The 22,854-nt window shown below is 39.9% G+C and overlaps 2 protein-coding genes across 5 annotated transcripts in view; both read left to right on the top strand.

Moving 5' to 3' along the window:
- The window catches only part of NT5DC1 (5'-nucleotidase domain containing 1), a 175,376-nt gene extending 173,000 nt beyond the window's left edge, over positions 1–2,376 (top strand). For both annotated transcript variants that reach the window (XM_067293823.1, XM_067293821.1), the window contains one exon: positions 2,277–2,376. The gene's annotated coding sequence lies outside the window, so the exon portion shown is untranslated. The remainder of the gene's footprint in view (positions 1–2,276) is intronic.
- A 560-nt stretch (positions 2,377–2,936) lies between these two features.
- DSE (dermatan sulfate epimerase) overlaps positions 2,937–22,854 on the top strand; it is a 38,741-nt gene continuing 18,823 nt past the window's right edge. The window contains exons 1-3 of one of the 3 annotated variants that reach the window (XM_067293818.1): positions 3,014–3,100; positions 3,703–3,780; positions 16,867–17,335. In XM_067293818.1, the coding sequence (XP_067149919.1) occupies positions 16,920–17,335 (416 nt within the window). In that variant the 5' untranslated portion in view covers positions 3,014–3,100; positions 3,703–3,780; positions 16,867–16,919. Of the gene's footprint in view, positions 3,101–3,675; positions 3,781–16,866; positions 17,336–22,854 lie in introns of those variants that run through there. The other 2 variants (XM_067293819.1, XM_013959133.2) reach the window with 2 other exon arrangements.

Below are 22,854 nucleotides of genomic sequence, written 5' to 3'. Positions count from 1 at the left end.
CACAAAGGGAGTGGAAAGCATATGATGACAAGTTGCTGAGTCAGTCATTTAAACCAACTTTATGATGAATGGAAAGAATATGTAGCTTGGGGGCATGAAGATGTCTGAAACAGGTCAAATAAATTGCATCCTAAAAGTACTTATTTTCCTCTGTTGGTTATAAGGAGAGTCTAATGTGACTAGATGTAGATATCTGCAATATATAGGACAAAAGTATTTGACATATTCCATGTTTAAGGAAAAATTTGTGATGGATCCCATCCAAAATGTCTGCTCCGGATGTCAGGAGCTACAAGCAGGAACAAATTCACTAGCACACAGCAAGACTGGCATATCCCAGAGATAAGCTCAACCTTAGCAAGGGAAGTTATTCCCATTGTTAAAGAGGAGAAGGGCATACAAAGATCAGAGAGGAGCCATGATCTTGCCTATTGTCCGTGCAAGCAACATCTTGAACATAATCATAGCAGCAGGACTGGAAAGGACTTTGACAGGTCATCTGGTCCACACCCCATGCTCTAAGGTAAGATCAGTCAGACAGACTTTCTAGACCTGAACTGTTCCTGTCAAATATTTGTCTAATTTGTTTTTACAAAGCCTCCAGGAATACAAATGCCATTCACTCCTGCTAGTTCAAGCTTTATTTACCCTTACAGTTAATTTTTTTTTCCTATCTAGCTTACATTTCCCCTACTGCAACTTATATATTATTCTCAGTGGATGTGGAGAAGAGATTATTTTCTTCTTTTCAGCAGCCTTTATGTAGGTGAAGTCTGTTATTATATCTTCCTCTAGTCTTCTCATCCTTAAGCTAATTTTTTCAGTCTTTCCCTATGAGTGATGCTTGCTAGACCTGTGGTCATTCTCATTTCTCTTCCCTCTCCAACTGGTCCACATCTTAAGAGTCCAGCTGAGGCCTTGCTTGCTTAGAGTGGAAGGAGTTTTATGTAAAACTCTTCCAAATGTATATAACTGAATGGAAAACTCAAGAATTCTGTAGGGATGCTGGAATCAGTAATTGTTGATTTTAGGGGGGATGCTGAAGTCAACAGTGTTTGCAGGATGCAAAAAGAAAATTATTAATGGTAATTCTGAAATTAATCTAGAAAGGAAAGACCTTTACCTCCCTTAGGTACCTCTGGATCCCCTCATAAATTTTAATGAATTTATTTAGTTTGACAACCACACTGTGAGTTATTGAGAAGTGAAGTGAACCTCATTTTGCAGACAAGGGACTGAGGCAGAAGAGGCTTCTGAGCTCTCCAGTCTGGTTATGCATCTCCACCACAGTCTAACTCCATATCAGGGCAAGACCCAAGCACATGCCAGCTCCTCCTCCATGAGAAAGAAATGCAAGTGCACAGGCTTGGAGGGAGCACAGCGTGCTTTGCCCATCTTGAGAGTGGAGCACAGTGCAGCTTCTCTTAAATGCAGAGACTAAGGTACAGATTTAAAAGTCATTCAGGCATTATGCTGTTCAGAACTGCAATTCCATTTTATTTAGAGTCAGATAACTAAAGATAACTAAAAGATAAATACCTAATGATGCAGACAGGTATGATGCATTGCTTAGACACCTCCCTCCTCATCACTTTAGGCATCCTGATGGAAATCCCAGTAGAACAGCACTTTTACCCACATCTGGTTCAACTGGTGGTTCACCAGCTGCCTGTAGATCTTCTCAGCCACATTGTGTGTCACAACATTAATATTTTGCAACTGTAGTATCAATGTAGTGTAACATAACATCATTCAAATAAGAGTTTAGAAACATTTCTTCTAATGATTAATCTAGTGTTTGCATGACTGAAGCTGAAGCATTTGGTGCTTTTATGCGTGTCATTACTGGCAAAAAGCAGGGCTTCATTCCAGGCTCTGGCATTGCTCCTTGAGTATCCAGCAGCTGCATGTGGCTCCCTATTCATTATGCTAAGACTGTCAATAGACACTGCTGCGAAATGCAACAGAAGTGAAGGAGAGAAGGGCAATATGTACATTTGCATGGTTTCTAAAGGTTTATTAATCTTGATAGAACAGCAGGAACTCATGCAGCAAGCCATGAAGAGCCTGTCTAAACCATCCTCAGAAAAGGCAGCTTTTACATTTTAAGAGCTGTTATTAATTAGGGAGAACTGAGCACTGTTAAACAGCCCAGTAGTAGATTCAGTAACATCACTAAACAGAATACTAAAATGGAGAATAACCTTTGGAAAATGTAAACTTCAGGTAATTGGACTGTATCCTGTCACATGTAAATATTTTTATTTCGTTCTCAGGAGAGTAGTCTGAACACTTGTTCAGCTTGTGGATGCCAACGAACACTGGAAATTCTTCATTTCATACTTTTTCCTGGTTATGCTGATTAAGAAAATAAAGACCGTTCCAAAACACTGCTTGTTTTGTCCTCTTTTGTATTACTTACCTAAGTATTTTCAATTGAATGACTGCAAAAGATGTCAGAATGACCTGGCTTGAATGACCACGGTGTTTCACGACTCTGTTTTGCACGGGGAACATTTTATATAAACAGCCACACGGCGTTTAAAAGAGCAGATTGATAAATAGGGAATAATAAAAAGCCCCGGGCTCCCAGGCTGCGCGCCTCGCTCGGAGCCGCGACGGCGGGCAGCGCGGGGCCGGGCGGGATCCGCGTCGCAGATCCCCGTCCTGGCTCTCCGTCCCCGTCGCGGATCCCCGTCCCCGTCCCCGTCCCCGCCGAGCGCCCCCGCTGCTGCCGCCATGGTGTGAGGGGCCGGCGGGGCCGGCTGGAGCGGGGCTGGGGGGGAGGAGGAGGAGGAGGAGGAGGAGGAGGAGGAGGATCGGGAGAGGTAAGGACGAAGGGAGGAGAGCGAGGAGGAGGGAGGTGGAGCGGGGAGGGGTAGGGGGTGGGGGAGCCACTTTCTTCCTGAGTTGAAAACCGCCCCCCCTCGCTGCTCTGTCCCCCGGGGCTTCGCAGGAGAAACTTTCTGCTGGCGGAGCGGCGGCGCCGCGCCGAACCGAGCCGAGCCGAGCCGCGCCGAACCGAACCGAACCGAGCCGCGCAGCCGAGCCGAGCCGAGCCGTGCCGCGCCGGGCAGCGGCGCCGATCGCACCGCCGACGGTGAGTGCGGGAGCGGCGGGAGCGGCGGCCGCGCCGGGCCGCGCCGGGCAGCGCTGCCCCCGCCCCGCTCCGCGCCTCTCCGCGCCGCTCCGCTCCGGCGAACGGCCTCCGCGCGGGGCGGCGGCACCGGCTACCGGCAGATTTGGGGGTGGGGGCGGGTCGCCCGCGGTCCCCACGCGAGGGGCGCGTGACTGGGCTTCGCGGGGGCGCCCGGCGCCCGGCAGGTGGGCGGCGGGACCGGGCCGGGCCGGGCGCTGCCGGCGGGAGGCCTCCGCCGGGGGCGGGCGGCCCTGGGAAGCGCCCGGCGCCGCGGCCGGGAGCTGCCTCGCCGGCGGGGCGGCCGCCCGCGGGGGGCCGGCGGGGCATCCCGCCAGGAGCACGCTGTTAGAAACCAGCTTCTCCCGGCTTTTCCTTCGGAAGTGAGTGGCGCGGCGGCGGGGGGTGCTCGCTGCTGTCAAGGCGCCGCCGTTTGGCAGCCAGCACCTTTCCGGAGGCGCCCAGCACCGCGCGGGAGTGCGCCCTGCGGAGCAATGCCTGGGGAGGTGCGTGCAGCGGACGTGTCAGTTCTGCTTAAAGCTGCTAACAGCTTTCCGCTCTTCCAGAGCACCGTGAATGCCAGAGCCTCCAAGCCTTGTGCAAGCGCTAATGAGTTGAGCCCCGCAAACATGCTTGTGTGAAAGGTAAGTGGTAGCATCCTTATTTTGCACCTAGAGGAGCTGAGAGACAGGAAGAGAGTGATTTACCCATTGCAACTTCCTGCGGCTTTTCTGTTTTGTTGGAAAAGGCTAAATGATCTGGAACCACGGTTATTAACTCATTACGATCTCCTCATCCCCAGGATGGCAAGTTGCAACTCCCTTAGCTAGTATTGCATGAAACTGGTGCATCGTCATTTGGTTCATCTCACGCAGATTCTTGAAATCCAGCTTGATATTAAGCAAAGTAGCCATTATCTTTGCTTTTCTGTCACAGACATTCCCTCTTGAAAAAATATAGGACTAGGCGTTATTTTCCTGCATTTTCAAGCTGGAATAGCTTCTTTTCTGGACATAGGCAGTGAAAATATAAGAAATACTTACAATTGTGAATGAGATACAAGAATTATTGCTCAACTAGTTGGAGATTTTTGTCACCCTAGGAAGATCAATTGTGATTTAAATAACATTAACGTTTTAATATAATCTAAACACAGACAAAGCAATTCTCAGCTAAATATTGCCACATTATTTTTATCATGCCAGCCATTATTATGACTCAGTGCAATAGTTCAAAACAGGAACAATGCAGTCAAAGGGCAGCAGTGGGAATCAATAATTCAGATTCTGTTTATTACTCTGAAAGAGTATAAATAAATAGGCTGGGTAGCCTTGGGCAAGTCACTCCACCTCTCCATGTCTCTGTTTCCTTCCTCATTAAACAGATAAATGTACTCACTAGCTTTACAGAGGTGTTGAGTTTGTTAAGAAGTTTAATTAATTAACTTGTTTCATAACTACTTGGAGATCTTGGGATGCATAATTCTACAGAAGTGCTAAATATTATTTCAGCTATGAATTCTCTTACTGTGTGTCATTGCTTACATGTTTCTTGTGTGACCTAAATTAGCTAAAGTTTATAGTGGAAGTCAACAAAGTACCGGTTTTAATTTGGGATTTCCTTGGCTGTCTGTAAACTTCTCTAATAAGCAAAAACAAAATATACTGCTTACAGGCTATTTAGTAGACAGAACTGCTAGTAATTTAACAAATTGTCATTTCCTTTTCTTGTTATTCAAAATAAGAGTTTCCTCACTAATAATTTCTTCTGCCTTTATTGATGACTTTGTTTGAAGTATTATGATACTTAGAATAATTTTGTGTTGCCATGAAAAGCTGAGTGCTGTTATTTAATACAAGACATGAGAACATTTTTTGAACAATTTTGTATCTTGTGCTGTGGGTACTGACTTCATAAACTTGGTGCTGGTTTTCACTGCATATTCATGGAGAATCTCTTCTAAAACCTCTTCTTCAGTCATAGAAAATACCTGTTGCAAATGAAGAAATACATGAACTGAACAAATCAATTCCTTATGGTAAATGTTTGTAGATTTATTTTACCCAAGGGAGGTCAGTTTTCATCAGAGTTTATACGAGATATAATTAGTAAATTTGCTCTAACTAGATAGATAGTAAATATCTTCACCACAATGGAAAGTAAAATGTGTTTTATTACCTGGATAAATGCTAGATGTAACTTTCATATGTTGCATATACCTATAATAAGAAGGAGTCGTTGAAAGCTAGTTTTAGACTGACGTCTTTCATACTTTTAAAGGTTTGTCAAACACTGCCTATGTTTTCCATTTCCCTTCCTCAGGTACAGGAAGAGGGAAGACATACCCCTTTTTCAAAACAGAGAATTCAGCCTAGCCCAGTGGTGATACAAAGTTATTCCCATCACCAGACAGATTTTGGGTTAGCACAGTTACCTCACTTTCTAGTGGAGAAATGGTCACATTATTAGTATCCGGCAGCCTGAGTAGTGAGAAGTAGGGTCAAAAGAGGCTGTAAAACTGAAGTGTCCCTTCTCACAGAAATGATTGCTTTTAGTCAAAATTGAGTCGCCTTCCTAGGTCTGTGTGTGGAAACTTGCACATCTGGCAGCCACAACATATTCTAGTAATGAGCAGAAAGAAACTTAGTTACTACTGCTATTGTTCCTGGACATTTTGCAAGAAATAAACCCCCTCTTCCATGTTGTGTTTTGTTTTGTTTTGTTTTGTTTTAAGAGATTTTAAAAAGAAAGGAACAGTTTTCCTTTACCATTGTTTCCTAGTTTAGAATTGGTAATCCAGGTGTCTAGAGACTGAAAGAGAATATGACTTTTGCTTACCAAATAGTATATAACTAGTAAATATGATATCTCAGCAGCAAGTTTATCCTGGCTTTTTATACTTTTTTTACTGTCTTCATTCATCTGAGTTAGATAAAGAGCTTAGTTATAGTAGTGTAGTCTCCTAAAGCTGTTAAAACATGATGCCAGTTTGTGTTCAAGACAGCAGCCATGTATTATAAATAAGGTCAACATTTGGTCTAAAGCCTTTTCTTCAGCTACTTTTCTTTTTAGGTGGGTAAGACTTGTTTGTACCAAAGCATGGAAAAAATTCCGGGATGAAATCCCAGCTCTATAAAAGGCAGAACTCTTCTTCCTCCTAAGCAGGATCAAGAGCAAGTGTTCAAATTTCCTCTCGTCTGATGCAATTACTAGAATTCATTCACTCCACAAATTCAAAATATTCTCATGCAAGGCCCTCATCATATGTTTCTATCAGCAGAGCTAAGCACAACAGGGATATGGTGAGCTAGTAACACGGCTGCATTAGCAAAAACCCCAAACCCTTGTATAGTGCACTTTTGCCAAACTCGGTTATGTGTTCAGGATGGGAACAGAGAAGAGTGGGGGGCAAATAAAAGCCATCTAGGAAAGATGAAATTTTGCTGATGTAACCTGTGTCCTTTCTCATAAATGCTTTGTCAGTAGAAGCTTAGCAGAAGCAAAGTGTTTGCAATATAGACCTGACCTAAGGGGTCTGGTGATGTTGGGAACCACGTGAAGTACACAGCACTGGAAATAGCTTTTCCTGTCAGATGCTGACATCACATGTTCACCTGCTGCTGTGACATCGTCAGGTATTAAATCCTCAGGAGTAATGAGGACGTCACGTATATGACTTGAAATTACCTTTATCTGGCTGGTCTTTTTTTTTTTTTCCTTCCATATACTCATAGTGTCTACAGTGAGAATCAGCACTACCATTATTTAGAGCAGATAAGGAGTTGCAGGGATTCTTGTTACTTTACTCAGGTAGGTATTGCATTTCAGTACCAGATAGACATAATATTAGAGTCCTTTCACTAGCGTTGTCCTGGTTTATGTTCCTGCTTTGGTTTTGTTGTTTTGTTTGGTTCTTTTTTTTTTTTATCTGAGATAGTAAATATGCAGAATGTTTGATATATACCTTTTATGCCATCTTAAATTTTCTAATAAAATGGCTACTTAGAGTTATCAAAGTATTTTAAAAGTCGTTTGAAACTATTAGAGTGGATGTCATGTCCCTTTAAAGCTATTGAATCAGATTCTTCTAATAGTGATGAATTACATCACATTTTGTCTAAAATGATATGTAATTTTGGAGCTAGGTAAGTGTCAGGCTCCAGTCATGCTCTGAGAGCCATGCTTGCACAACTCAAGATCAGAAATAAGATTATAAGATTATAAAATTCTAAATTTCAAAATTAACCTATAGTTTAATGGATGTGTTGAAGCCTACTGAAGCAAATTGGTCATGCCAATTGTGAGTGGTAATATTTTACAGAAATAGTATAATCTCTTAACTATCTCTGCATTTCAGGCTTCTTTCCATGAAAACGCAATTGGCACTCTCATCAAGGCAATTCTGGGCAGCAGTGAAGACAGTAATAACCCCAAAGACATTGCATGACAGTATATTTTATTTTCTCTCCACATGTATAGCCTGAAAAAATATCAGATGCATCTGGATACATAGATAGATAGATAAACTCTATGCTATATCTAGATATATGCTATATCTAGCTATATATAGAAACTAAAGATAAGGAGATAACAGATGAAAGTAGCAGAGGTAACAGCAGAGTTGTACCAACAATGAATATGCATGAACAGCATATTGATTTGTAGTGAGATGAGGCTACCAGCTGGGTGGTGCAATTTCAATCTGGAAACACAGAAGCATTTATTCTGGAGCAAATGAAAGGAATGCAGGAATAGACATTTGGGGTCATACACATTCACATATCTTAAGATTATATCTATGTAATATAAAAGCAAGTATTGATTTCAATTTAGATTGCAGCCTTCAAACTACAGTTGTAAATTGACTGGCACAGGTGTCTTTGGACCTTGCTGGTGCTTCTACATGTTGTCACAGTACTTTAACAGAGAGAGACAATGAATATATTTTTAACAGTTTTGTGTGCAAGACTGAGTCATTAACAGGATATAGAAATATAATTAAAATGCACTTTGATCCCATAGCAACTGAAGGATGTGACATGTTTTAGAGTTCTCTTCTATTAATATGACCTCCTGTGGAAATGCTTTACAAATAAAAATAAAAATATTTATTTGATATTTTGAATTGCTCAAGTCTGTAGATAGGTATAGATATATATATATAGAGAGAGAGAAAACTGTTCTGTATAACTCCAGTTGGAACATTTTATTCATTTCTGACATCTTGGAGGCAATTGCATGAAGGATAATTAAAACAATAAGCAGAAAAAATTAAAGCTATTAATTACACATACTAGAGGTGAACAACAGGCCAGGGAACTTGAAACATTTACAAGTATTTGGAAAGAACAAAGATCAAGGCTAATGAAGAAATATTAGTTGGAAAATAGGACAGAAATTAAAGTCAGAATTGGAAACACTGGGCTCTGTATTGGACATTTCTGATGCTGTAAGCAGTTCCCCAAAAAAGAAAAAAGAAGTGAGGGCAGCTCCATTGCGTGCAACATTTCTGAGGGGGCTGGATTAAGCCCAGCAAGAAATTTTGTTTTGACAGCAGTAAAATTGTCTTCCCACTTAGATGTCTGATTAATTTTTTCTGTCCTTTTTTTGAGTCTCCTGGGCATTACAATCACACTTTGAATGTTTTGCAGCTTTTCCTGTGGACTTGTGGTTCTAGTACTCAATCTATGCATAGATCACACTCGTGGTAACCTCAGATAATCTCTTCCTTTGCTAACTTCCTGTTGTGAGACAATGTTTCACATTTGGGTTGTAGGCTGTTTTCACATGAAACCCTATGTATAGTTTTTGATCCTCCAAATGTACATGTCTTTTACCTGAATGAGCCTGCTTGCGTGGGTGAGAAAGATGTGCTTTTAAGCAGCTGCCAAATTAATACTGTTTGATCACCAGGATTTTTATAGGCACTTTTGTTCTGTGTTTCTGCAGCATCTGTCACAATAACAGTCCCAGCCCCAAACAGTGTCCTACATTCTGTTACAATACGGATGAGGATTGACTTCTGGGGCATTAATGGAGTGAACAAACTTAGCTAATATGTACTTTTAGCCTAGATGGAATTTTTCAGACTCTAATGTTTTCTTCCATGAAAACATTTTTTGCAAAGAATAACTATATTCCTAATTATCTAAATGGCCTTTTAAAAATTTATTTTCATTCAGAATGAAATAAAAAATGCTAGTGCTCTAAAGAAGATCTTTATGTGGTGGTTTGTAGTTTTGTATTTTTGATGGTAAAAAGGCCTGAACTTTCATTCACTGAATTTGGATGCCTTAACAGGCATGCCTGTACTGATTCGAAATGAGTGCCTTTAGGATTCTATATAGGAAAATGACTTTTTTATTCATTCTACACAATGGAGTATAGAATAAAAGATCCTAGTAAGGGTTAGGAATAGTAATGTTAGTGCTACCAAAAATTATTGAGAAAGCATTTATATGACAGAATGAATTTAAAATAGAAGAAAACTATGTGTTAAATATGGTTTGGGCATGCACGTAATTTAAATCTTGTTTTTGCCTGAGGCAGAAAAAAGGTTATGCATTCAGTTTCTGTGTGTGTGTATGCCATGTTAATTTATATACATGGTGAAAAATACAAAAGTAAGATTTTAAATGAAAGGAATAACCAGAAGAAACATTCATACTCTGATAGCAGATACCTTACACATGCCTGCTGGAAAAGTCTAAAAATATGTTGTGTTGCTGTCCCATCTGTAGCATATTGCAGAATGAGTGTAACCCTTCATTCTCACAGGATGAGATTCTCACGTGGCTGCTCTAAATAGATCCATTGAGTTTTGTGCATAGATCAAAGGATACACAGAAGTTTAATCTTGACTGCTGACATGATGTCATATACTGATTCATTACTATAGGAACTGGTTGTTCCTGGTGCCTTTATTATTTTCATAGTACAGCATAGCACATGTTCAGGTACATAAATTGATACAAAGCTCCTTTTAAGGTATTTCAGATCATTCCAGAACAAGTGCAATGCCAACCTCTGTGTACTTGAGCTATACTTTCCTTATTACATATATATAATTCTGGGATTTCAGTATTTAAGCTTTTAAATGCTTTTGACATTATATAATGGTGGTGTAGCATATTTCTCATAGTATAAAATCAGAGGAAGAAGTGCAGTATGTCCCCTGGTGGTTAAGGTCATAATAGGCATTTTTGAAATTTGTAAGCAGTGATTTTGCACCTTTCCTAGCATTACATCTCCCATCTTGGAGAGATATATGGCCACTGGTTTTATTGGACTCACTAAAAGGCGGTTGAAGAAGGATTTCTGACTCCTGTTGTCTTGGGATGTGAGAACTTGCTGTACTGGTGTTCCTACAGTTTTGAGAGGGACTGAATAGTACTAACTGATGATGTGTGAACTATAAAGCTTGGGAATTTGGTCAGTAGATTTGCTGTAATTATTACAATACAAATATAAGTTTATACTTTTCTTGGTGCCTTTCTGCCTCCTGCCTAATTTTGCTATCAGAGATATTCCTGTGAGTCAATAGGAACTGAAAGGTGATATTTGGAAGTTAGTCTCTCTTGACCCCATTGCCTCTGTGTGTTTTCATGGACTTACTCTGCATTATTTAGTTCTTAAATGTCATTGGATTCAGTTAGATGAGTTGGTTGCTCTCATATTTTTAAATCTGTGTTTGTGAAATATTTAAATGAGTGGTAAAATTGAAATTTCTGGACAGCAGGGAGGGCCAGCAAATAATTCTCAGTTGATATAAGCATCATGGAAGTAAAACACTACCATTTCCAAAAGATTTATCGGTGCTCTTCCTGTTATCAGCAGCAAATTAAATTGCAGTGTGTGTAAAATATTTGCTAGTGTTTTGGGGTGTTTGGGCAAAGTACCAAAAATAGTTTTTACTGAAGTTTCCTTTGCTCCATCTCCGATCCAGCCTAGCACTCCTTGTGGCAAGCAGTTATATTTTGATACCTGTCAGCAACAGTGCAAAAAGATCCTTACCCATCAATGTTTAATGGAACAAAATACCATGTATATTTCTTTGCAACGTTATCCATAAGTTTCATGGCATTGGTATGGCAACAGCTGTTACTGGTCACTGACCATTTCTTGTAAAATATGTATTATTCTCTTACCTGATTAGCAGTGGGTGCTACAACTGGTTGTTATATTTTTAGTGCTTTTGAATGGCTTAACAAGGTGATCCTAAAATGCAGTTTAAATTGTGACAAAAGTATAATGACAGTGTAATTCAACATGAAATTAAGTACAGACTTAAGTACTACATTCAGCTGAGTAGAAAAAGCGTGCTTTCACTATGAGTAATTCATCAAGAAGTTACGCAAAGATGATGAAAGTTAAGTCATTGAAACTCAGGGATCATTTTCTGAGGCAAAGTTTGCAGGCTGAACCTTATGATTTGCCTTTTCTCACTAAGGTGGAAGAGATTTTTCATTAAAAATTTGAACAAAATTCTTATCAAAACACTTGTGGAGGTAATTCAAGGAGCAACAATGTGACTGTAGCCTTTCTGGAAAGTACGAGCAGCCCATCAGAAGAAAATCTGTAAAATCTGTGTAGATCTGTCTTTAAAGGGAAATTTTGCGTTTTAGGCTAAATAAAAGGTGACCTTTCTTTCTTAGGAGAGGAAATTCATTAAAAAATGTTATCCCTTCTGTAAGACCTACAGCAGCAGTTTATTTAAAAGTCTCTGGCCTCCAGCATGGAGTTTGGGTACTAGAGCTGAGTGCCAGGGCTCCTCATGCCTTCTGTGGAGAGATCTGGCACTTCAGAGGGGGACTGAGAGAAAAGCCGACATATTCATAGGTGAGATGCCAGGAGTTTGTCCACAGTATTTCTTAAGCTATCTGGAAGGAGAAGACAGCACTAGAAGGGGAAGCCCAGCTCTCACTCCATCCACCTGGAGCCCAGGACCCCCACTTGGGCAGGAGGCCCCATTCCTGTTTGGGCGCTGGCATCCACGCGCCAAGGTGGAGTGGTGCCCACAACCTCGAGGCCGAGTGCGCACCAAACAGCCGCTCCTGTCAGGACTCTGCAGTCAGGGTCCACTTGCACGGCATCCCAGCCTGCCCTCTGGGAAGTCCCTTCATCTGGAAACCCAAGTAATCTGTGGCAAATCCCCAAATCCCAGCTTTCTGGTTGCTTGCTATAAATGTTTATCAGATACCCATGTCAGAGATGAGTCACAGGTTAGTCTTGGAAAGGCTGGCGGAGACAGCAGTGATTTCTACTTTTCAAGGAGTGGTACAAGTGTTGTCCCAGCAAAATTTCCACCCAAGTCCAGTAAAATATATTTTCGCCTTTGAAGAACAGTGGCTCTTCAGAACTGATACTGTGGTAAGCTGCGATTCTCTAAATGTTTTTATTTTTTTAAAGACCCACTAGAAGGTCCCACTGCTTCAACGTTAGCTGTGCCAGCCCTAACAGTGCGGTCCTGTCCTCACTCTCCTCCACACCCTCTCCCACTCCTGCATTCTCATTGCCGGGGTTGTCTTCGTGTGCACAAACGACTGGAGTAAACATGCCCCTGCTTTGCTTTGAATAGTGTATCAAATTAATTTTATTAGATGAACTTACTTTGTCTGTACCAATGTTCAGTTCAGTTAACGGCATCAGTCTTACCATACTTTTTGGCTGCAATTGAACAGCCATTCACTGATGCAGATGTGAAGAATCAAAATAGTTAAGGTTCACATGTTGCTTTTTCTAGAATAAATTATATTCTTCACTGTTTGTTTCTGCTGGTAATGGAGTGAAAATCATGGCAACTGCTCTTTCAATCTAGAACTGACTGACAGCCCTTCTAAGTGGCACGGCATATTAGCATTTTCTTCCATGGACAAGTATCCTTCAGCCTCCTTTTCATTTTTGATAGTGTATCAGATTGTGATTTCCAAACTGAATAAAAAAAACCCTCATTTTCAGAAAAGGCCGAGTTACTTATTAAAGTTTTTGTTGGAAGATGTAGTTGGTAATGATGTAGTGTAATATGAGAGTAAGAGATTCTTTTAACTTAAAAAAAATGATACTGTGGCATGTAAGCGATCAGAAAGCGCAGGCTCCTATCATTTCCAGTCCTATACATCAAACAAACTTGTAGCAAGTTCACTCCCAACTGTTAGGGAGTTGGGGCTCATGTGGCCCATTATCTATACATGTTTGGCTTCACCTAACTATGCAGATAATCAAGTTTCATATGCATGTTTCAAAATAATACTGTTTCTTTAACTTTCAGCGTGCAAGTAAGTTAACTAAGGGAATATCCAAGTATGGAGTTGTTCAACGTATAAAGCACCTTCATTCTGCTCAAGGATTGTTTTGGGAAGCGGGACTGGTACATTTGTACCATTATAATGAGTTTTAAATAGTCACTGGTAGTAAATGTTACTGTTTCTGGTCATATTCTCATGTCAAAGGTGCTTTGTTTTTTTGCCCTTCTGCAGCCTCTTCCACCTGAAAATGTTGAATTGGTTTTATATATATCCTTATTTATATATTTATATATATCCTAATTAATCAGTTTAGTTTCTAGGCAACTACTGAAGTGAGAAAGAATGATTATACCCATTAGCCTATGGACAGACTTGGACAAGTGAACTTGGAGAGTAAATCAGTGAAGTATGAGGTCAAGTCTGGTCCTAGTCAGTGAGATACTTGTGTTTGTGATTCAAGGCAGGTCTGCTATTTGAAATCACTGTGAAGGTGGTTTGTCATGGCTGCATTCAGAATCATGTAATTTGTATTTCCTCACCATCTGGGTGATTTAATCACATTGACATCCTGCTTGTTAATTGTTGTAAATTTAATCACACCTTTCTTATTGCAAATCCACATTTTTATTACATGTCAAGCTTTGTGATTTTCATTATTACTTTTTGCTGGTCATGCTTTTAAGGATATCACAGATGAGAAAACATAGAACATCTCTTCACTGAAGGTAGCAAGGTGTGAGCCACAGTCATACCACCCTAGTGCTCCCCTCTGGTGCTTCTTTCAACATGGTTGTGGTGGTGCCTCCACAGAGGAGGCCTGGGAACAAAGGTGGACTCCTTGGTAGCTGCCTCCTCCCATCCATTGGTCACGTGGGGCTGAGCCCTGCATAGTCATGGAAGAGGGCTCACTGGCCATGTTGCTGCCATGGGCTGTTGTCTTCATATTGTAGGAAGGGTGGTATTGTCATTTAACCAAGATTAAATAAGAATGACTTCGTAGTTCTGTTTTTCTCACTGCCTGTTGACTTTCTTCCAGACCTTGATTCAGAATATGCTGAAAGACTATCAGTTTGCTGGTTAGGCTAAACAATGTGGTATGGTGGTTACTTCTAATGTACAAAGTAAAGAAGGGTTTACTTTCTCTATTAAATGTATGCATGCATGATTGGAAAAAATTAGGTGGGTTATTGAATATGAAAATATGAACTATGAATTTCAGACAACAGTAGAGGTGTTTGGTGATGATGGACTGCTGGGATCATGTATCTAGCTTTTCAGAGAGGGAGGTCTAGGAAACTGCACTGCATGCTCCATAAACTCTGGTCAGAACAACCCTAATCTAGGGAGCACTTAAAACCATCCCTAAAGTTACACATGTGCTTAATTCTCATTGATGTGCTGATGTCCTCACAGAAATCAAACCAAGGAAAGGAATGCATCTGGGATTTTTTCTTCTTTTGTAATCCAGGAAACTTCTTGCAATGTATGACCATGATTGAAGAAGGAAAAAAAAAAAGTTACCAGGATTTTTTGTCTATTTTTCAGAAAGCATTTCATTTTTTTTAAAAAAGGTTCTTTTCTCTCCCCTCAGTTTTAAAGGATTAAGAACAGCTTTTTGTAATAAAAAACACAGTTTTTAAAAGCCTTTTTCTTAACTGTTAAAAAACCCACATCACGTTTCAGACATGATATACTGGTTTGGCTGGTTTTTACCTCCTTTCTTTCAAGATATGCTGTTGTATGGTTTCATTATTTATAGATGGGAATACGAGTGGACCTGGGTATGTTTGGAAAAATTGCAATGCATGTTTCTGTGTGTGTGGTGAGAGAATATGTAGATATAGTAAAAGTATTACCAAATAAAGCACTCTGTGACCTGCGTAATGTGTCCTGTAATGATTGGTTTATATCCAAAAAAGGGCAAAACTTATCTGCAAAATGCATTAGAATGCTATGAAAATGTCATTTTGAATTACTGTATGTTAAAGCAATTTTGCTACCCACTCTAATGCATTTAGGTATGCATTTTTAGGGTGCAGTATTATTTTTAGCCTAAGCAAGAATGCACAAGAAAAGATATACTTCACGGCCAAAATTACTTGCTCCTAAATTAATTTTTGGAATACCTGAATACAAATGACCAGAGGGTCTGTGTAGCCGGCGGTAGCTGAGGGACCCAGGCTGACAAGGTGGTCTCATTGTGTGTGTGCATATTAACGACATTGCTGAATCAGGATGTGGGTCTCTAAATTAAGTTGTAGCAGCCTAGGTTTCTGTTAGAAAATTTTGGCATCTATATGCAGGGAGCTGTGGGGAGAAGTAAAAGGTTGCTTTGTACTTTAGCTCCTTGCAAGTTTTATTTCTGAATCCTATGAAACAGGTTTTCCATGGAAAAAAACATTTCATATTTGTTTTGGGGGTTTTCTTTCCTTCTGTCTATTTCTCTTTTTAATAATTGAAAACTACTGTTCATTATTTACATAAAACCGTCTCTCTTGGGTCTGTTTTCTGTAACCTTTCCCCTCTGAAGAATTCTAGGAATTTGCTGGCTTTCCTCAGGGGGATCCTGGCCATGTTTTATCTGAGACTTTAGGCTAGATAGTTGGTAATTTTTACAAAGTGACTTTCTATGTTTAAATACTTACATTTAACCTCTGTTTAGATCTGCCATTTGAGCATATTTTGAGAAATCAGGCATACAGGAAAATATGCACTTTTAATTTAATGCTCAGCCTTCTTGGTAGCTGGCAGTAAATCTCCACATGCAAAATGGAAGGCCCTTTAGAAAAATAAAAGCAACATAAAAAACCTAAATACCTTAAAGGCCAGGTCTTTCAACTGTTTTTCTAGAATTCTGCTGCCTTCTTTTTTCTTTTTTCTTTCTGTCAACTTTTTCTTTCTTCCTTTCTTTTTTTTTAACTGAGGATGTGTCAGAACCAGCGGCCTTGAGCATAGTATAAAATGACCCCAGCACAAACCTCCAGCATTCCTTATCCTTTACTCTCCAGCTGTTAACATCAGCCAACGCAGCACACAGGCTTGGCTGCCGCTAACACAATCTCTGTGGCTCTCGCTCCTTCCTTTTTCCCTCCCTCCCTTCTCCATTTGCCAGTACAGTCAGCAGTGTTTCATATTAAGCACAGTTGCAATTATTTTGAATCAGTGAATCCTGAGTACAAGACCTGTCTGTATGCTCATTCCCCTCGTACCAGCTACTTGAGAAAAGATGGGGGAGGGAGGGACTTTCTTCAAAGAATAAAGGTTTTTCTTTAGGATCAGTTGTTTAGTAGGGATTTTGTCCGAAGGACTCACAAAAAATATTTGAAAGCCACTTATATATATGTGAATATATATATATATATATATATATATACACACAGAATTCTTTAAGTCTGCATGGAGTTATATTTCGTTTAAAGCATCCCTATTTATGAATATTTTCTCAGAAATTCTTCTAACTCTCTCTCACACATCTGTCTGCCCTAGGATATTTCAAAGATGGTTTGGCTCCCACTGAGACTTGGAGATCTGATGCCACAATGAGGACTCACACCCGGGGAGCCCCGAGTGTGTTTTTCATACATGTGATTTGCATCGCCTTTGCCTACAGCACCAGTGAGGACCCAGCTGCTATGATTCCCTTTGTCAATGCCAACTACGACAGCTACCCCATGCTCTACTTCTCCAAAGGGGATGTGGAAGGTCTGCGTCTCAAGGCGGCCACCACTCACCAGCACATCGCAGCTCGTCTGACCGAGGCAGTGCAGACCATGTTGTCGAACCCCCTGGAGTACCTTCCTCCCTGGGACCCAAAGGAATTCAGCGCTCGGTGGAATGAAATTTTTGGCAACAATCTTGGGGCCCTGGCGATGTTCTGCTTGCTCTACCCAGAAAATATCGAAGCCATCAACATGGCCAAGGATTACATGGAGAGGATGGCAGCTCAGCCTAGTTGGTAGATTTTTGTCTTTTTTTTTTTTTAAGTTGCTGTTCTTACTGTATAAACTCTGCTTGCAATTGAAAGAGTGAGTGGATGAGTGAAATGCTTAAATAGATTAGCTGGTAGCTATCGTAGTCTACATAATTAGCTGAATTTCTCATACATTCACTTTAACAGCGACTGACTTGCTGTATGCATTTATCTTCTTTTATACTAGGTGTGCCACACAGCTTTTCATCTTCACTGGACCTACCTTGTTGTAAATTAATGCTGCAAAAAGGAGCAGGACACTTTGTATATCATCCTAACTCCTGTAAATTAAAAAAAAAAAAAATCACCAATCAGGATTCACATCTGATTGTGGTGGGAGGTGATAAAAGTGTTTTTTCCTCTCTTTTCCAGACTCATAAGGTTTCTTTGGGTATCAGTGGAAAGAATTCAGAAAAGAAGGCCACATGAAAAACATAACATTTTGTGTAGGTAAAAGTGACACTCTGGCTTTTATAAAAATGTTAGATGTACTACAATTTTCCAACCTAATGAAAAGTGTTCATTTATATTTACACCACAGGTGAGAACTACGCAGCTTGGTAATAGAGTTTAACTAATAGAAAAAGCTCAAGTGAGATTCTTCTTTTCTAAGATTTTTTTTTTCTCTTGCTTGCTGTCATATTCCAAACATTATCTTTTAAATAACTTTCGGAGTTGTTTCCTCAGTTAAGTGTTTCATAAGTGCTTTAACATCTATCTGTCTAAGCCTCATTTTAGGCTTGCAGCTCCTTTGCTGTGCAGTTCTTGGGCATCTCCTTTATCATATTATGTGCTTTATCACTGGGACATGATAAAGATAGCTGACCATCTAAATACATAGCTATTCTGAAATTGTTTGAGTGACTGGCATTTTGATAACCACTTCTTGGATTTATTTCACCTGGATGTGAATTGTCATGTAGAAGTTACTCTGTCCTCATTGTGCCACCTACTTTCTATAGGGGCAGAAGTTAACATTCTTTGTCCTGAAATACATTGAACTATTTCGTAATTGTAGCAAACTACTTTCCTCTGCACATATGTAGGAAATTGTGCACTGGTAGAGTTGCAAGGTTGGCAAGTTGCAGTTTAAGTGAATGTGGAACCTGAAGATTAGCCAGAAGTCTAAAAAAGCCTGGTCACACTTGGTCATTCAGTAAATGTCCTCTAAGGACTTTTTTCAGTCTTGCTAAGACTCTGCCCTAGGTTCTTTGTTCCTTTCTTCTTGTGTTAGAGTTATGTTATGGCCTGAAGAGCCATACACATGGGTCTAGGAACTGGGAACCCCTGCAGAAGGTCTCTCCTTCTCACCTTCTCCTTTCACACACACTGGCAATTTATCTCCTTTTCTTTCCTCAGGCAGCTGCACTTCTCCCACCCACCTGCAGCAGCTGTCATTCAGGCCATCTTCCTGAATGTGCCCTGGGGTCTGTGAGGAGGTCAGAGGATGAAAACACAGGCTTTGCCAGGATGGGATAGTGGGAGGCAATAGGATTAGTGGCTGCAGTGGGGACACTGCTCCCTTCCACAGCAGCTTTGCATAGTGTAAACACACAGTTGTATGACTGTCTGTCTCTATTTTAATAGAATAAGAAAATGAAGCAAGTGATTTTGTGAGCAGTGGAACTACTCATTTATAGCTGTCTTTCTCACTTTGCTGTGTCTTGCTCACTGTTACAATGACCTCATTCCATTTCTGTATCTCCTGTGATTCCTGCCCTGGAATAATTTTGGTTCCTCGGTTCCTTAGCACAATGCTCGCCTTTGTCCCAGCTAACCAGTTGCCGATCAGAACTGAGCAGATATCATATTTCCTCTTGGCTTTGATAATCTTTACCCCTAAAACATACTGTTCTTTTAAAGCAAGTATCTTGTGTTACTTCAGTCAAAGATAAGCCATCCTTTTTATATCTGTCTCTCTTGAGGTAGCCATGTCATTCAGCTAACAATCAGGCTTTAACTGAGGTTCTCTGCTTTACAAAAAAGAGTGTATATGAGCTTAGGAGGGAAGTACGGAAGGAGGGCATCAGAAGCACAGGGAATATTGCTGTGGTAGGCAGCCCTTTGTGCAGCCCCCAAGCACACATAACGGCCAGCTTTTCAAACGCCGCGACAAAATCATGGACTTGGTTGCCTTCCCCCCCCCCCCCCCCCCAGGGAACTCATAACTGAAAATTCTGTACACGTAGAGTTTACACTATAGCTTTTCCATCACTGATGGCAGTAATATATGTCCCTCTCCCTTGTCCAACAGTAGTTTTCTGGAAAGTTGTAGCAATATAACGTCTCTGAGGCATGTACTGTTCTGTCCAGATTTGCTAAAACAGGTCAACAGGCTCAGAAGTTAAAGGAGTGGACAGACAGACAACACGATTATGTAAATCTGTTTTTCTTAAGGAAGTCAACTAAGAAGTATCAACAAAACATGTTATTGCACACATTTCTCTGCTTAGGATAAGACTAGGAGAACAAATGTGGCAAATACGAGACGTGCAATCTCTACTGGCAGGCATTTAGATCTTATGGAGTTAAACAGGGTATAAGACTGTACATGAACTACTCTTGCAGTATCACAGTAATGGAATTATAGAAAAAATTGCTCTTCAATATATATAATCATATTTAGTTTGCCTCGGACTTGGGGAAAATATTGTGGGTAATTAATAATGTTAAGCTTATTAAATAATTGAGCATAAATATGTTCTGACCAGGAGGGCAGAAGGAAGGAGTGGTATTGATGCTACCAAAACTTAGAGCACCAAATACTAAGAGAGCAGTCTGTCTAGGCTCCCTATGTCATCAGTAAAGAGGGCTTGTTCAGAAAGGTATCAGTAAGATGCCTAGTCTGGAGGAACTTTTCTTGCCCAAGACTTGTGTAATGTAGATGCCTACACTGCCCTGTAGATTGCCCTAAAAATGCCTTTTTATCTCTGAGGGTTCCATCAGCACATATTAAAAAGTTAAATCTGGCCATCTCGTATGGAGTCCTTGTTGGCAGCTTGACTCTTTCAGTAGTATAATCTGGATTTCTTTTTACTTCTGCTGAAATGATATTGATTCTAAAATAACTCTAGAACTTTAAAAATACCCGGTTGGATGAGTTTACACTAATATTTTTAAAGATCTTAAATAAAATTTAAGCCTTACCACAAAGCAAAAGTATATTTTGGTAGTGTGTGCAGTAGTTAGATAAAATAAATGCAGTCTCAAGTGTCACTGGGTTTTGTCCCAGAATGTCGGGAGACTAACTTTCTAAATTTCATCCTTATGTTGGTGAGAATCTCCTATAGCCCAAATATAGTTCAGTATATCAGGGTATAATTATGGTAAAGTCTGGTGATAATTGATACATGTATGGAAATGGCGTGCAATTAAACACTTATGTCTCCTCTCATCTATTAAAATAGTAATTTTCTATCGCATGATAAAGTAAACCCTTAGTTCAGTTCCCATTCATGCAGGTTGGCAGAAGTTGAGCTGTTTGTCATAACAACCACTGTTGAGAGGCCTGTTACTCATAACAGAGCATCAGTAATTGCTATACCCTGGAGTGGGTTTATTTTTTAAAGTAAACAAAGGGTCAATGGCTAATAGCTAAATATAACAATCATTAAAAATAATATGGGAACAGATAATGCTTTGGAGACTAGCAAGACCAGGGAAATGTAATACATTAATATTCCAATAAAAATAGATGGACCTTTGCTATTTCTGTCTGTAAAAATTAAAGGCCAGTGTTAAATAATTTGCTTGGTTTTCCTGGGATTCAATATCTAAAAGTTTTCTAAAATCTTTGGGAAAGTTTGTCCTTATATTTAAGCCACATTATTTTATTTTACAGAAAACCGAGGATGTAGATTAGTCTTCTGGCATTTTATCTATCACTTGCCTCTAGAACACTCCCTACCAAAAGTGCATTTTTGGCCAAGGGGATCTGTACTAGTGATTCTTTCCATATGCTGTGTAAGCCTGTTCCAGAACTGATTGAAATGATGTAATTGGAGTCACACATCATGTAGAAATAAGAGTCTAGTCAGATTTTATGTTTTGGACAAAGAAATGCACTTTTTTCTTTACTAAGCCTGTCCTAAACAAATACCTTAGAAGTTCACAAGTTGTGCACCCTTTTTTACAGTGGGAGAGATTTCCCCATTAGGAATTGCCAAACAGCAGTGCCAGATTTCAGCACTGTTGTTGTCGTTGTTGTTGTCGTTGTTGCTGTTCCGTGTAGTTCATGCACCACTTTTAACCACAAACACTTTACTGCTGTGCAGCGAGGTGTAGGATCTGACAGTAAGCCTTACTTCATGGGCTTCATAGGGGAGATAATTGCTGTCAAGCATGTGCAAACATTCCAAGAAAATAGCAGTGAATAAGTAGAAGCTAACCCGAATCTTTGGCATAACAAATCTGCGACCCTTCTGCTGTTTCTTATTTGCCAGCAATCCTATAGCTTTCTGTTAGTTCTTGTGTATTAGAAATATTGGAGCATACTACAGGACTGTTGCTGCTAGTGTCCAGAGAGTGCTCAGTGCCGAACAGTATACAGTTATGGTGTATAAATAATTAAATGTTTAGGTAAATGTATGAATAAAATAAATTCACATGTGCTAAGCTGAAATAGAGCAAGTCTCTGCTGATACCCCAAATTTAGAACATCCCTTTGACTCACAGTAATCCACCATCAGTCACATTCAGACAATACTTAGTAGGGTTTTATAAGAGTGTGCCATAGAAACTAGTGTAAAGGAAGCTTGGAGGATGCTGAGATAGTCTTCCTAAGGGGAAGAAGAAAAAGAAAAGGGAGGGTAGGAGGATGAATTTGGTATCTGGAATATATATTATGTTAGTAACTGAAATATCAAACCCTCATGTGGTTTTTATCTTTTTCATATGTAGCATTTAAAAGTAGAAATTGTGCACAACTGTTTGAAATTAAAATGGCTAGCTAAAGTTTGAAGAGTTTATTTTATACTTTCTTTTTTTAATATATAGTTCCAGATTAATTCTCCAGGAGATAAATTAGTACTGAAGTTCTGTGGTAAATACAGGGAGCTCACTTTGTGGCGTGCCTGGTATAAACATTTACTATAAAAAGAACTAGGTAGTCAGTTGAAATAATAATATAAATAAATTTCCATCTGCTTTATATGGCAAACTACTAAAACAAGTTTCGTCCTTGCTTTTAATGTAGCGACATAGAAGGATCATGATGATACTGAATAGAAGACCAGTTTGAAAAGGACTGTTCTTGTGATCAAAGAGAAAAATGAGAGAAAAGGATATGAAAGAAGTTTTAGAAGCAGTAGAATGATGAATACAGGCCTATGGGGAAAAAGAGAGAAAAAGTGGATAGGAAGTAGCTGAAAGTTTCCAAAAAAGGAGTAGAGTTTTAGTTGCCCCCCTCCACCTAAACTGTACAGCTCCACTTTTATAATAGGCTCTTAAACTTTCTGAAAAATATGTTGTTTTTCTTCCAACATGAATTTAGCCCTTTACATTTA

This window comes from Apteryx mantelli, chromosome 3, assembly GCF_036417845.1.
Source record: "Apteryx mantelli isolate bAptMan1 chromosome 3, bAptMan1.hap1, whole genome shotgun sequence".
Lineage (NCBI taxonomy): Eukaryota > Metazoa > Chordata > Aves > Apterygiformes > Apterygidae > Apteryx > Apteryx mantelli.
This window is presented reverse-complemented; position numbering and strand designations above follow the sequence as displayed.